Genomic DNA, 14,752 nt, shown 5'->3' on the forward strand with positions numbered 1-14,752 from the left:
TGTTAACAGTTTTCAGTGATCTGGCATGAGCATTTGAATTGTGGAAGGGGATTTGTACAATTTCAGCAGATTTCTCTTCAAGTTGCAGCCTCCTAAGCTGTGCCCCTCACCATTTCCAAGGGTATTACAACCCTCATGGGCTGCTTCTGTAGAACTCAAGGGCTACAGCTAGAAGATCCATTTGATGGATCCTGTTCATAACATAAAAAGCGAACTAGATAAAATGTATCCAATGTATTTCCATGGGAACTCAACTGACTGAGGACCTTCCTTATTCATACCAAAGCTCTAATTTGGTCATGGTGCTCCCACTCAAGCGTGGTTCAGAGCTTTTGTGTCAGCCTTAATGTCAGAGCAGTTCGGTGGATAAATTCCCATTGTAATCATATAGCTATCATCTATACTGAAGTGTTGGAAAGCTTTCTTTTTGCAAGAATTCAATAGAGGTGTTCACAGAGCTTTGAAGCAAGTTGATGATGTATGCACTACCTTGTCATTTCCAGTGGACTTTTGAATACTACTGATGAAATGTGTATACTTGGCTTATATAACTGCAAAAGGAAAGGAAACAGAGTTTATACAATGCATTCATTAAGGGTAGACTCTAAAGTTCCATTCAAACTAATATGAAATGTATAGAAGAATGGATGGTGGGTTTCCATATATGCATTAGATTCCCTGCAGGTGAACTGACAGTGCTGAATCAGAACATGGGTATTAAATGACAGTAAAAAGAAGCAAACACTCAGTCACATCCTCAAATTTCATATTAATGAAATGTCACAATAAAGCCACCTGCTGTTCTGTTTTAAATTGCTTTGAATTATTTATTTATATTAACATATTTTTAAGGTTTTGCTTAAAAATACAAAATACTTATTGCTATTAGAAATATTTCAGGACTTATTGCCTGTTCCTTTTATAAACAGGCTCCCTTATCTTGTTTTTCAATCCTTAGACTTTCTTGAATCATTTGAAGACACGAGGAACCAGGAACTGGAAAGGAAAGCACAAATAGAGGCCAATATTATAGCACTGTTAGAGCACTCCAGCAGGGTAGGTGATCTTGGCTCCAATCATATTTACTGAGAAATGTTGTTTCGAACTCACTGATATTACTGCTGAGTGGAAGTGCGTAGAATCAAGAATGTTCATCCATCTTTCATACAAATGTAATGATTAATGTATTTGAAATAAAATAATACAAGTGGAGACCTGCAAGGACTTGCGGGAGGCATCTCAATTTCCCCTCTTTCACCATATCGTCTTTCCTTTCCCTGCCCCCCATAGCCTCTCCTCCTCCTTTTCCTGCTTCCTCTTGTCCTTCCCATCCACCTTTGTCTCCCCACTGTCTTCACCTTTCCTCCACTGGCAGCCTCTCCCCTAAGGCCCAGTTACACTACACTGGCGGGGGGGGGGGCTGCTATTGGACTGTAACAAGCAGCCAGACCAGGGTGAGTCATGTAGTATCAAGTTGCCCAGTGGTTGCTTCTGGGCCTGGCTCCAATGAATCCCCCCTAAAAGGCCAAAAAAACCCCTAGAAAAGATCCATTGAAGTCAATGGACTTAGAATTGTATTAATCATGTGTAGGACAGCACTTGTTACGAATTCTGCTTGAGTTTTTCCAATTTTTAAGAACTGTGCAGTAGTCTCTGCTCAAACCTTTTATTCACTCTGGGCTGAAGCAAACATAATGCAGACTTCTTTTAACTGTCATCCTCAACTTAGGAACTGGCTTTAAAAATACATGATCTCTCTTATCACCTCAGCAGTTAAGAATGGAGAGGAAATATACTGTAGAATGGAAAGGGGCTTTGTTCCTGAGGTGGTCTCACAAGTTGTTAATTGTCATTATCAGGCAGCCATTGTCATATCCGCACTAGATATTCATCATCGTTCCTCGGTGCAGGCACACATTGGGACTGCACATGCATGCAGGCCTGCTGACCGGAGAAGTTTTTCTAAGCTACTTTAAAACTCCATTAAGGAGTCACTCCTCCAGAGCCACATAGGAACCGCTTTTCCCGCCTAAATGGTCATGTGACCCACCAGAGGAGTGAAGCCCCCCAGTTCTCTCTGGTGCAGATACTCTGGTAGCAAAGGCACCTGTCATGGAAGAGTGCCTATCACCTTCCAATCCAAAGGTGGCATCCTCATAAGCCCCTTCAAAACATTGCTCCAGGGCCGGATCTGTGGCCTCGTCACGATCAGTTTCAAGATCGGATCTGACTTCAAAGAAGCACAGCAAGACTTGAATGCCTCCAGATGTGAGATCATCCTCAGAGCCACCGCCGAAGAAGCCTAAGAAGACTAAGCACTTGCGATCCAACACGGACGCTAAACAAGGTAAACCCTCAGAATTGAGCGGGTAAACCCTTGGAATTGAGCAATTGGCGACCATCAGAACCAGAGGTTCCACTGGAGGAAGTTATTATAGTGCCTCCTAAGACACCAACGCTGCGCTTGAGGTTCCCAGTCATATCATTGTCTGAAGGGGAGTTGCAGGACTTTGAGGCGCACCACTCAATGCACCCAGAGCCTACAGGATGGTCATGCAGATCGAGAACTGAACCTGAAATACTTACCAGCGAATACCTGATTGACATACCGGATCCGAGGCAGGACCACCGTGAGGTCTCTTTGTCGGATCTGACCCATTGCAACAGGCATGGATCTGAGTACTGCTACTCTCCAGAGCTGAGACCATCCTTGGCACAGCAGCACTATTATGCATGCTGTATTCCTGGACCATATCGTCGTCACTGGCAAGGGGGCCTCTCCAGATCTGACTCCTTGGATCCGAGACTGTCTCTTCTTCAAGACAAGGGTGGCTCCCTCTGCCATCGCCAGCTCAGCTTCAAGGACCATATGACCCGATGAAGAAGAGGAACCATCTGTGTGGTCGGACATCAGATCCAAATCACCTTCAGATCCCTCCCCTGATGATTATGTGACACCCTCATCTGGCTCACCCTACAAGGACTTGCGCATGTTCACAGAACAAATGGCGTGCATGGAAAAAGCCTTGGACTTGAATGTGTCCTATATTGTATCTCTTGCCCTGGGCAAGCTGTTGAGCAGATTGTACAGTGACATTCCATCAAGCATTGCCTTCCCTATTCTGGAAGGCTTGGACAACCTGATACTGAAGACCTGGCAGAAACCTGCAGAACTGCCAGCCACTTCAAAAAAAGTGGAACAGATGTACAAAATCAAGCATGACACTTGGCCATCGCTATTTAAGCACCCACTTCCCTCTTTCTTAGTGACCAAAGAGGTACAGCGTAATAGACCTGGGTCACAATCGGCTCGCCCCAGACAAGGAGGGCGGGAAGATCAATGCCCTTGGTAGAAGGCAATACTCTGTCTCTGCCCTAAACATACACATTAGGAACTATCAAATTATAATGGGAGGTTATCAACTTTATTTATGAGGAAAGTTGTCAGACTACCCTGCTGGTCTCTCTGAGAACAAAAAAGCCATGATTTTCCTGCTGCAGACCGAGGCAATTAGGCTGTTGAAATGAACGTGGGAGACATGCCGTTGAAACATCAGCCAGAAGCATGGGAGGAGCTGTTCTCATGAGAAGGTATTCGTGGTTATGCTTAACTGCTCTGCCACCTGAAATGAAGACAAAAGCCAAGGAAATGCCTTTTGAAGGGTCTTTCCTGTTCACTGCTGGAACAGATGGTATACTTAAACAGAAGAAGAAGAACCACCAGAAATCAAAGTTGTTGGGCATAGTCTCAACTGAACAACGATCCTTCAAGCTCAGGTACTTCCCAAGGCATCAGTACCAGTACCACCCATCTAGCAGACCATATAGATAATTCCAACAGCAACAAGGATTGTCTCAGCGTTCATATAATCATCCTCAGCAGAAAAGGAGACATGGGCCATATAGGCCAAAGCAGTCTCAACAAAACACTCAGCGGAAGAATCCTCAGGGGCCTTCTAAACAATTTTGACTTGTTGCAGCCACACCCAGCCCAGACTGCTCTTTTAAAGACAGGCTCTCAGTTTATCTTCCAGAATGGTAATCAATAACAATTGACTCTTAGGTCTTATAGTTAAAGATGGCTATGGGTTAGAGTTCATGGCCACATCTGATTGCATTGAACAGTCTTTGGCTGTAAATAATGTCTTACCTGAACTAGATGCAGAGATCCTAAGTCTCCTAAACAAGGGAGCAATTGTAGAAATCCCACGAGCAAACGATACATTGGGGTTCTTCTTCAGGTTCATCTGGTCCCCAAAAAGGATAGGGGACTTCAGCCCATCCTTGACTTAAGAAGCCTAAATTGGTTCTTTAAAACCTCCAAATTCAAAATGATCACTTTATCTGCTATACTACCATTCTTGAACCCTGATGTTTAGTTTGCTGTCCTGGACTTAAAGGATGCTTACTTCCATGTTGCCATTAGGAAAGATGATCGAAAGTATCTGTCATTTAAGTACCTCAACAGAGTCTTTCAATAAACGGTGTTACCCTTTGGCCTGTCCACAGCCCCTAGGGTGTTCACAAAATGTATGGCCCCAGTGGTAGCCCATCTAAGAGAACAGGGTTGTTCAGTGTTCCTCTACCTGGATGATTGGTTGATTACAGCTCCTTCAAGGGTTCAGTTATGGAATGATGTTTCATTGGTGGTAAATACCTGCCTGCATTTGGGGCTAGTTATTAACTTTGAAAAATCAAAACTTAAACCATCACAGATGGTGTCTTACATGGGTACTGTTCTTGACTCTATAAAATGTAGGACCTGTTTGCCATTTGACAGGGCCCATACACTTAAAAAATTCGTCGCCATTTTTTCCAGGAACCGTTTCCAAACGGTGTGGAGAATACAAAAGTTGTTAGGACATATGGCAGTGGCTACATCTTTAGTGCCTTTTGCATGCCTACACATGCATGAGTTACAGAACTGATTGTGAGAAGATATCAAGTGATAATACACACTCCCAATCATAGGTTTTCCTAGACAAGTAATTAAGTCATTACACTGGTTGTCTATGGATGCCAATTTGTTCAGGGGAATGCCCTTTGGTGCAATACACTACTAGGTTACGATCACAACAGATACCTCCACCCAGGGTTGGGGTGTTCACTGTGGTTCCTTATCCATTCAAGACCAGTGGTCTATTAGTGATCAAACTTTACACATTAATGTGTTAGAACTCAGAGCCGTTTGCTTTGCTCTTGCCTCTTTCACAGCTCTACTGCGAGGCCAGAACATTCAGATCCAGACAGACAACACTACGGCCATGTATTACATGGACAATCAGGGGGACACTGCTTCCCTGTCGCTTTGTGAGGAGGCCGTGGCCATTTGGAACTGGGCCGTTGCCAACAATGTCTCCCTACTGGCCGTTCATATTGCTGGTTCAGACAATACCAGGGTGGATGTCTTGAGCAGAGTGTTAAGGTTCAATTATGAGTGGTCAATAAACAGGCTCTACCTGAATCACATCTTTACACTTTGGGGTGTCTGAATGTGGACTTATTCGCCACTGCATCCAATGCCAAAGCACTGAGGTTTTGCTCCATAGCAAGAAGCAATCCCCAGTCACTAGGAGATGCTTTTCAGTTCACATGGACTGTTACTGGAAATAGTCTTCTTGCAAGTAGGGGGAATTAGCAGCAAGGAGAAGACTATGTGAGATAATCCACCAATTTTTACAGGGTCCCCTCCCCAAGGAAACTGACAAGACGGGTTCTTTGAAAATAAAAAGTAATTTTTATTTAAAGGAGGAAATTCACATATACACAAGAAACAACTCACAAGCACACAAGATTCCTAGGAAAAGCAGTGGTGAAATTGGAATAGATTTAAGGGGTTTGAGGGCGATAATTACCTATCCAGGAAGCAGAGCGGTCCACGGAAGAAGAGGGCTTCAAACATCCAGCGTTCTCGACCAGGAGAGGATCAGAGAAGGAGACTCTGAGGGTACAGGGTGGTGACTCACAAGCACCTTTATTGTCAAGATAGCACATTCCACAGCATGGGACAGGAGCTACCACACTACCAGCAGTACCAGACATCCTGAGCTGTGGGGAACTATACCACCACAGTCCCAACTCACTCCACTTAACAACATGGCGCATTTGTCCAGAGATGTAGTGCTCTCACTAGAGGTACAGAGGGTTCTTCTCAATGCGAGAAGACCTTCAACTAGAAGATCAAACGAATCTAAATGGAAATGTTTTGTACATTGGACAAAGAACGGGTATTTCAGCAGCGGACTGTTCTGTACACAGTATTCTTGAATATCTATGCACTTTAAAGTCTGAGGGGCTAGCTGTGACATCAGTTAGAGTGCACTTAGCTTCCATTTCAGCCTTTCGCACACAAATTGAAGGAAAGATGGTGTTTTCTAACCAAACATATTAGCAGTTCCTAAATTTACACCCCCCTGTATCACCACCTGTACGTCAGTGGTCCTTGTCCTTGGTTCTTTCGCAACTAATGTTGCCTCTCTTTGAGCCTATAGCCACTTTTTCACTGGAGTTGCTATCCTTGAAGGTTAGCTTCTTATAAGCAATCACTTCTTGTAGGAGGGTATATGAATTGGCAGCACTTAGGTCAGATCCCCACTTCCTGAAAATCCACAGTAATAGGGTGGTCCTCAGACCTAGCCTACAGTTTCTGCCTAAGGTTCTTACCCCATTTCATCTATCACAGGAAATTGTGTTTCCCATATTCTTTCCCAATCCACAGTCAAAGGTGGAAAGAGCACTCCACTCACTGTATGTAAAAAGAGTATTGCCCTTTTATTTACACAGGACCCAGGTCTTTCATAAAGATCCTCACGTGTTTGGACCAAATAAAGGCAAACGAGCATCATCACAAACAGTCTCTAGATGGATTGTCACTGCCATCGAATTGGCTTATTCACAGGCTGTTGTTCAATGTCCATGGCAGATTAGGGCATACTCAGCAAGGGCACAGGCATCCTCCACAGCCCTTTTAGGGACGTAGCAATCTCAAGTATCTGTAGAGCTGCAACATGGTCATCTTCAGATACATTTGTAAAACATTTCTGCAGTCGATGTGGACACTTCACAGGATATAGCAGTAGCTAAAGCTGTCCTGAAATCTCTGTTTAAATAATAAAGACTAAGAGTTACTGGTATGAAATCATAATATTGAACACATAGTCAGTACTTAGTGTGTTGTATATGTGTATATGTTTGGATGTTTTTAGAGTGTATACAGTTCCTTGTCTGTGACAAGAGGTTTGAGGTTTTTGTATTTGCAAAACCTCTTTTTGACTTACTTTAAGGTGTTTTATATTGTTAATAAAATTGAGTTGAAGAGATTCATCGTGCCTCCTTATTGTGTATCTCATTATTATAGCTTGGTAGTCTCCCAGTGTGGGACTGCATAGAAGAACAACGATGAAAAAAGGGTTGTACATATCTGTAACTATTGTTCATCGAGATCTTCTGTGCAGGCACATATACCCTCCCTCCTGCCCTGCTGTGAACTCTCCGGTCGTAGCCGGTTGTAGCTCATGGCAGCTCAGGAAAATGGAGGGAGGGGGTCAATCCTCTGGCGGATCACATGACCATTTAGGCAAGAAAAGCGGTTGTTATGTGGCTCTGGAGGAACAACCCCTTAATGGAGCTTTAAAGTAGCGTAGAAAAACTTTTCCACTCTGCAGGCCTGCATGCATATGCAGTCCCAATGTGTGCCTGCACAGAAGAACTTGATGTACAATAGTTACAGGCATGTACAACCCTGTTTTCATCCTTTCACAAATATTGTCACCCTTATTTCTTCTTCTGATTTGACTTTAATTACAGTTCTAGATGCTGGAATATGCAGCATCTAGTGTACAAGAGAAGAAGCTCAAAATGGGGTGTGTGGGAACCGGGGCATCATATGGGAAAGTCAGTCCGATAGGGATGTGGATGCTACCTTCTTCCTTTTGCTAAATGTCATTTCCTTGTTTCGTCCCCAGAAAGCAACTCTTAGGCTTACTTCCTGTTTCTTCTCATACTTTGTCTTCTTTCCTCTTGCCAGCCATGTAGGTAGGATACTTAACTATCTCTGTCTCTAACCAGCAGTGTTAACTCCTAAATAAATTAGTTTGTTTCTTTAATTGGCTCTGCTTCACTGTGTGCTAAGTCGTTGTTCTGCTAACTCTTATAACACTGCCTTTTATTTATGTTTTTAATGTATTTATATCCCACTGATCCCAAATTTAGAGCAGCTCACAATAACAGATTAAAAATTCTCCAAAGTTAGAAGTCACTCCACTAATAACTTATTCTGCCAATAGTGTTACACAAACATATCCCCAGTCTTACGGCTCAGAGAAAAAAATTAATATGGTAATCCATTACGTATTGAAGAATACTAAATTGCAGCATTCATTTTGCCTCTTTAGAGTTTTGAGCCTAACATTGCAAGCTTGCATTCTTTTCTTTTTCTATAACTCTATGAGATTTCTCTGGTTTTCCCCTGGAGAGCCAGTCTATTTAGCATTTAACTGCTATTTTACCATTTTTATGCCTATTGGCTACAGTGGTGTGAGCTTGATGCTCATTAAAGAATGCTGCTAGGTTCATTAAATAAATAATATTTTTAAAGAATATTTTAATAACCCTGTCGTACAACTCATCTATATGATGTTTCATAGCTTCAAATTATTTCACCAGAAGCCTGCTTAACTGGGAAGCTGCAGCCTGCCGCAAGGAAAAGAACTTCATTTAAACTGGCAAGGCTTTTGTATAAAACCAGGTGCTGATTGTCATACTAGCTGTATGGGACTCAGTTTTCCTTATAACAGATTGACTTGGAAAATTGATGTCTTCCATGTGGTGTCAGCTACCTTTGCTGGAGGTTCCTCTTTGGCCCTGTCCATCCATGTTCGGTGAGGTAATAAAGATTACAGAGATACTAGTACAGATAATTAATCTCCAAACAATAAAAAATACGTTGCTTAAGGGGATTTGTTGTAACTGAACTAAGTAATTAGGGAAACCACCAATGTTTGGAAAGTGTTATTTTCCGTTCTTCTTTCAATGCACAGAATGTAAATTGTATGAAACAAATATCTTCTGTAACAAATCAAGAGTTGAAGATCATGCAGGAAGACCTTACTTTCAAATCCAGTGAAATGCAGAAATCTCAGAGTACTGCAAAAAACCTTAGTACAGGTAAGGCAAACACAGGTCAAATCAGTTCTATTTGTTCGCTGGATGGTATGAACTGTGGGGTCTGTCATACAGTGTATTAGTGTGGTATTACCTAATCTAATTTGTTACATATGTTTAGAAATCATGACATTTGAAAACACAACTAATGCACTCTTAGTAACTTTTTGTTTCTTTGATTTTAGTATTATTTCATTATTTTTATCTGAAATCATGGTTCTGAAAAGGTACTGCAAAATTAAGTGCCAAGATGTTTAGGTATTTTTAAAAGTCTTTAAGCGTTTCACACGTGTTCTGGGTTCACAATACTTTCCAGTTGGGATAGATGGAAATGTTGTATCCATTCTTTTATCTTTTTTATTTGAAACCACTCAGAAGTACTGTGGTATCAGGCAAGTACAGCTGACTTCCTCTTCTTAATGTACAGATTTACTGCTCCATATGTTTTGTTTCAGCTAAGAGTTGTCTTTAAGTCATGCAGAGGCTATTAGATGCTAAGAGAATGCTTTAAGGCACGTAGACATAGCAGCTTATTTGAATCTATGAAATTTATCCATTTAAAAATATTCATTTGTAGGCTGTTTGCTTGCTCTTTAGGTCACTTGTTAATGTCATGATTATTGCCACAGGGCATTTGGTGAGATCTCAGTTATGCAAATTAATATTTCAGAATGCTTAACTTTTATTTACTCACCTAGTTTCGACCACGAATATACAATGCTGTAACACTACCAAAGGCTTAGTAGGTATACAGCTGATCAACACAGAAGCAGATTAGCCATTTACTTTATTGGGGAAAATCCCAGTGGGCCATTGTCCTAAGTTCTGCCCACCCCAACAGTGATGTCGATGATGAGGAATGCATGTGCTGCTGGCTTTGAGTAAAGCCAGAAGCCACTATGCCTATTCTCCTTCTCACCCTGTCCATCAAAAAGCATAGTGGAACCTGGCTTGTCTCTGCTGGCATGGTATGATGCAGCCAACTAGGAGAATCATAGCTTTCCCTATCTCCTTGCCCAGGATGGCAAAGAGCAAAGACACAACAGCACTTGGCTTCACATTGTTCCAGCTGAGTTGTGTTTCTGGAGAAGAAAAGCGTGGTATTGCCTGCCTTTGCCCTGCAGATTTGTGTGAGGCAAGGTGGAACACAGCGGCACCTCCTTCCTTTCCAGCTGGCTCTGCAGCCCTTAATCATGTGAACAGAGTGTGGCAGAGCAGGAAGGGACATGGCCAGTTTTAGGGCCATTTTGGCCTCCTAGTCTGCCTCTAGATCAGCACCTCAGTAGGAGATCACTGGGCACAAATATAAGCTGCTCTGAGCTTTTCTGAACAAACAATAGTATGCTTACATGATTAAATAAATCTTTCAGAATTCAGCAAATGCGTAGCCATTCATGTATTTGGGAGTTACAAATTTGGAAGCATCATTTTAATTTCACTTAAGTTAGATAAATTTCAGTTTTGATCTATGCTCTTTTGTGAGTGTGAAAGTAATTGCTTATTTGTTGACCAAAATGATGAACAGAGAGTAATGTGATGGTACCTATTAATTAAACCGATAATACATCTCTTATTCTTAATACTAGTTTGTAAATGTATTTGAATCTAATATATTGCTGCATCATAGCAGATGTGTGTTTTATGTTACAGTTTACAGTTTTGTCCATTTATTTATGAACACATTCTGCACCGTTCATTCCCCTTTCTGGAAATTCTCCATTATTTACATTTGTAGGATATCATCCACATGTCATAATAAATAAAATGAAAATAGAATTCCAATTGTTCCAAAAATGTTGGCATGAGTCAGGTCATCTCTTACTAGTGCAGGGTGATAGACATGGCAAAGACCACAGATTAAATTGTACACGTGTGCATCCTTGATTCAGATGGAAGTGGAGCTGTGTAGGAAAGGGAGAGGAGATTTAATACTTTGCTAATTGAAACTGGTTTCCTTGGTGTTCCTATGTTTTAAAGGAATATAAGAACTGGTGTTCTTATTTTTTAAGCATAAGTTCTTATGTCTTAAACATAAGAACTGGTGTTCTTATGTTTTAAAGGAAAAAGACATGTTCTTTAAAACTTTTTTCTCCTTTAAAATTCCAGTAATGGCATAGGGAGCCCTGTTTTGATTACTAAAACCAGATTGAAAAATTAAATCCCCTTTCCCCTTCCAATGCAGCCCCAGTTTAATTGTATACACAGTTGATCCTTTACAGGGGGACAAAAATCTGTGATCTTTATCCCATCCATTTGGGGCTCAGTTGTATAGATTTTAGCATAACTAAGCAGCCAGTGTTAATGCCTCTAATTAAAAAAAAATCCTCTAATGATCAGATATATTTTAAAATCATATATTGAAAAATGTTTATATAGGTTGTCCTCAATCTAATGTTGTATAATCTACTGCCACCATTTCTTCAAAATTTGTTTTACAACCATAAAACCGGGAGGCTTTTATAAAAGATTTAATCAGCGGAAAGCAGAATCCAAGTAATAAACAACAGCTAAGGATAACGTACAAATGAATTAATATTGTGAAAACAATCAATCCCACTGTTTATGCATTTGCAGGGCAAGATTTGGCAAGGACATTCAGACAAACCCCAGAGGGTCAGTAGGGTGGTTAGATTGTTGGACTAGGATCTGAGAGACCCAGGTTTACATCCCCTTGAGTCTTGGAAGCTTGCTGGGTGAAGTTGAGCCAGTCATACCCTCTCAGTCTAACCTACCTCACATGTTGTTGTGAAGATAAAATAGAGGAGAGGAGAACAATGTAAACTGCTTTGGAGTTCCATTGGGGAGAAAGGTCAGAGAGAATTGAAATAAATAAATAAACCAAGAACTTTTGGGGCTCTAAAAATACATGTCATTTTTGTCATTGCATTTTTTCAACTGTAAAGGCTAGAAATTCATTTTAACAAAAAACAAGATGAGATTCAAGATGCTAATTTGGTTACCTGGCCTATGCAAAGAGGACTTGTCACAGTATGAATGAACACCATGAGGTCAAGACCATGCACCTACTGAAATATACATCGGGGCCACGAGTCCACTTTTTATACTGTCAGAAGCTTTGCCTTACCCTCCCTAAAGGAAACTGCTGAGAGTAAACAAATTTGCTGATGGTAGCATTTCCCAGAAGCATTTCCCTGGGTCAAAATACAAAGCAGTTTTGTCTCAGAATTTGCTGCTGTGTACACATTGCTTGCTGAAGTCTGTAACTTAGTGGCATATCAGAAGGAACTGGACTGCATCCTCTTCCTGTCTCTTCCCAGAGAGAAGGGTTTTTTTCCTCTCTTTCTTTCCCCAGTAGAATGGTATTTGAATGAAGAAAATCTTCAGTGTTTCCAGAATGAACTTTCCCTTTTCCCTAGAAAGCATGGCATTTTTAAACTGTACAACTGATCCATTTTCAGCGCACAAACCACACAACAGAATAAGAAGCTAAGTCAGTCATGTAGGTCCATTTGGCACTGTCAGCTATGATTAGGGAGTTGGGCAAAGGGTCTTTCCCAGCCTTGTTATCTGAGATCTTTTAAATTTGAGATACGAAGGATTGAGTCTGGGATGCTTACCAATCATGTGATCTGCTGCTGACTTGTTCCCCTGAATACTTTATAAAGTACAAATGGGATTACCTTCAGCCCAAAGGAACTGCCTTACAGGTATATTCGGTCCTCTCAATTTAACAAATTCATGTGCCAGCTCACAACATCAAAAGAATAAAACCACACTATTAATATGATAGCAAGGGTATACAACTGTTATTCAGCTAAAGGGATTGTGTTCTTCTCTATCGGCATAATGATTGGCCCCTGGTGGAGTCTGAGAGGGAGGGGCCAGGTGACAATGGATCACCCAGGCTGGCTGATTGAAGGGGTGCCAGTTTGGTGTAGTGGTTAAGAGTGCGGGACTCTAATCTGAAGAACCGGGTTTGAATCCTCACTCCTCCACTTCAAGCCAGCTGGGTGAGCTCTCCAGAGCTCTCTCAGCCCCACCCACCTCACAGGGTGTTTTGTTGTGGGGATAATAATAGCATACTTTGTAAACCACTCTGAGTGGGCATTAAGTTGTCCTGAAGGGCAGTATATAAACTGAATGTTATTATTATTATTACATCTTCCTCTCATAAAGATGGCTGGCCATTGATGGAGTCTGACAACAGCAGACAACGCAGCAGGTCACTAACATCATGTGTAACTTATTTACTGCAGTATATTATTATTAACTATTTTTATAGCACTTTTCCCCAGAATCATTTACAAATCGTTGCCTCTTTCACCCCCCCCCCCCAAACAACCCATTGAAATTGCCAGTTGATCAGCCTATACAGAGGGGGAATTGAGGCTGAGAGAGTTGTTCATGATCCACCCTTTGAATTTACGACTGAGCTAGATGGCCATCTGACACCTTTTGGCACATAATAAATACAATGGCAAGGGCTAGTTCTCTGAATTTGATTCAGCCATTAAACAACTGCATGAATTTAAGCACAGGTAATACTAGAGTTCATCATGGCTTTTTAAAGTAAAGAATCTGCCCATGTACTGCTTTGATTCAATATATTCATTTAAAAGGCAGTGTAATATAAGAATAAAATTATTGTGTGATAATTCAGATCTAGTGGAGATGATCACATTTATGATTTAGGTTATAGGAACATTTGACTTTTTCAGTTTTAATACTTTGATCATTCTTACCTATTTATGTAATATTTGAAAATAACTGCTTAAAACTATGCAAAAGAACACTATGTATAATCATTAGTGAAAATTAATAAGTTCATTTTCTTTTTTCATCATTTACACAGCTTTATAAGATGACAATTGAAGGTTCTATATTTATACAGTATATTGCTTTAAATAAACTATTTCAAATCAACATTATCCAATATAAATCTAGATGTGAGATATGGCAGTACGTCTCATTCATCACTTCATTTTCATATCTTTTTAATGCTGAAAGCAAAAAGGAAAGTATCTAATTCAGAGAAGGGTATGGTTAGTAGTTCACTTTTTGCAAATATCAGCATTTACAAGATCTACTGCTTGGGACTGTGGGGGGGTTTGTTCCTTTTTTAAAATACATTTTTATACATATGTATTATATTAATATCCAGACTTTCTTCAAGGAAACAAATAGAATTCTGTTATCATTATGACTCTGAATAATCTTTCACCAGTTAACCACCGTAATAGAATTTTCAATTACCAGAGAATGAAGACAAAGGTTATACAAGTTGTGTGATTGCCACCCAAATCAGTAATACTACGTGTTGTTATTCTTTCCATCACAACATCTAATGTCACAAAACATGACATGATTCATATTTCTGCTCTCTCAGGCTCCCATTTCCTTGGCATTTGCTTTCAGATCAGGGTTCAGGGATATAGCACATCATGCTTCTATAGATGTTACAAGAAAATGGGCAGAACATGTAGGGATATCTGTTTTATATGATTTCATGTAGGTAGCCATGTTGGTCTGTTGTAGGACAGCAGAATTTGAGTCCTGTGACACCTTAGCAACCATCTGAAAAAGGCAGCTTTGACACTTGGAAGTTTATACCCTTGAAAAATCTTGAGAA

At 40.7% G+C, this 14,752-nt stretch overlaps 1 protein-coding gene across 2 annotated transcripts in view; it reads left to right on the top strand.

Moving 5' to 3' along the window:
* The window catches only part of IFT74 (intraflagellar transport 74), a 97,027-nt gene that overhangs the window by 62,224 nt on the left and 20,051 nt on the right, over positions 1–14,752 (top strand). For both annotated transcript variants that reach the window (XM_054986815.1, XM_054986814.1), the window contains exons 15-16: positions 959–1,056; positions 9,039–9,165. In XM_054986815.1, the coding sequence (XP_054842790.1) occupies positions 959–1,056; positions 9,039–9,165 (225 nt within the window). The remainder of the gene's footprint in view (positions 1–958; positions 1,057–9,038; positions 9,166–14,752) is intronic.

The sequence above is a fragment of the Eublepharis macularius genome, chromosome 8 (assembly GCF_028583425.1).
Source record: "Eublepharis macularius isolate TG4126 chromosome 8, MPM_Emac_v1.0, whole genome shotgun sequence".
Classification (NCBI taxonomy): Eukaryota; Metazoa; Chordata; class Lepidosauria; order Squamata; family Eublepharidae; genus Eublepharis; species Eublepharis macularius.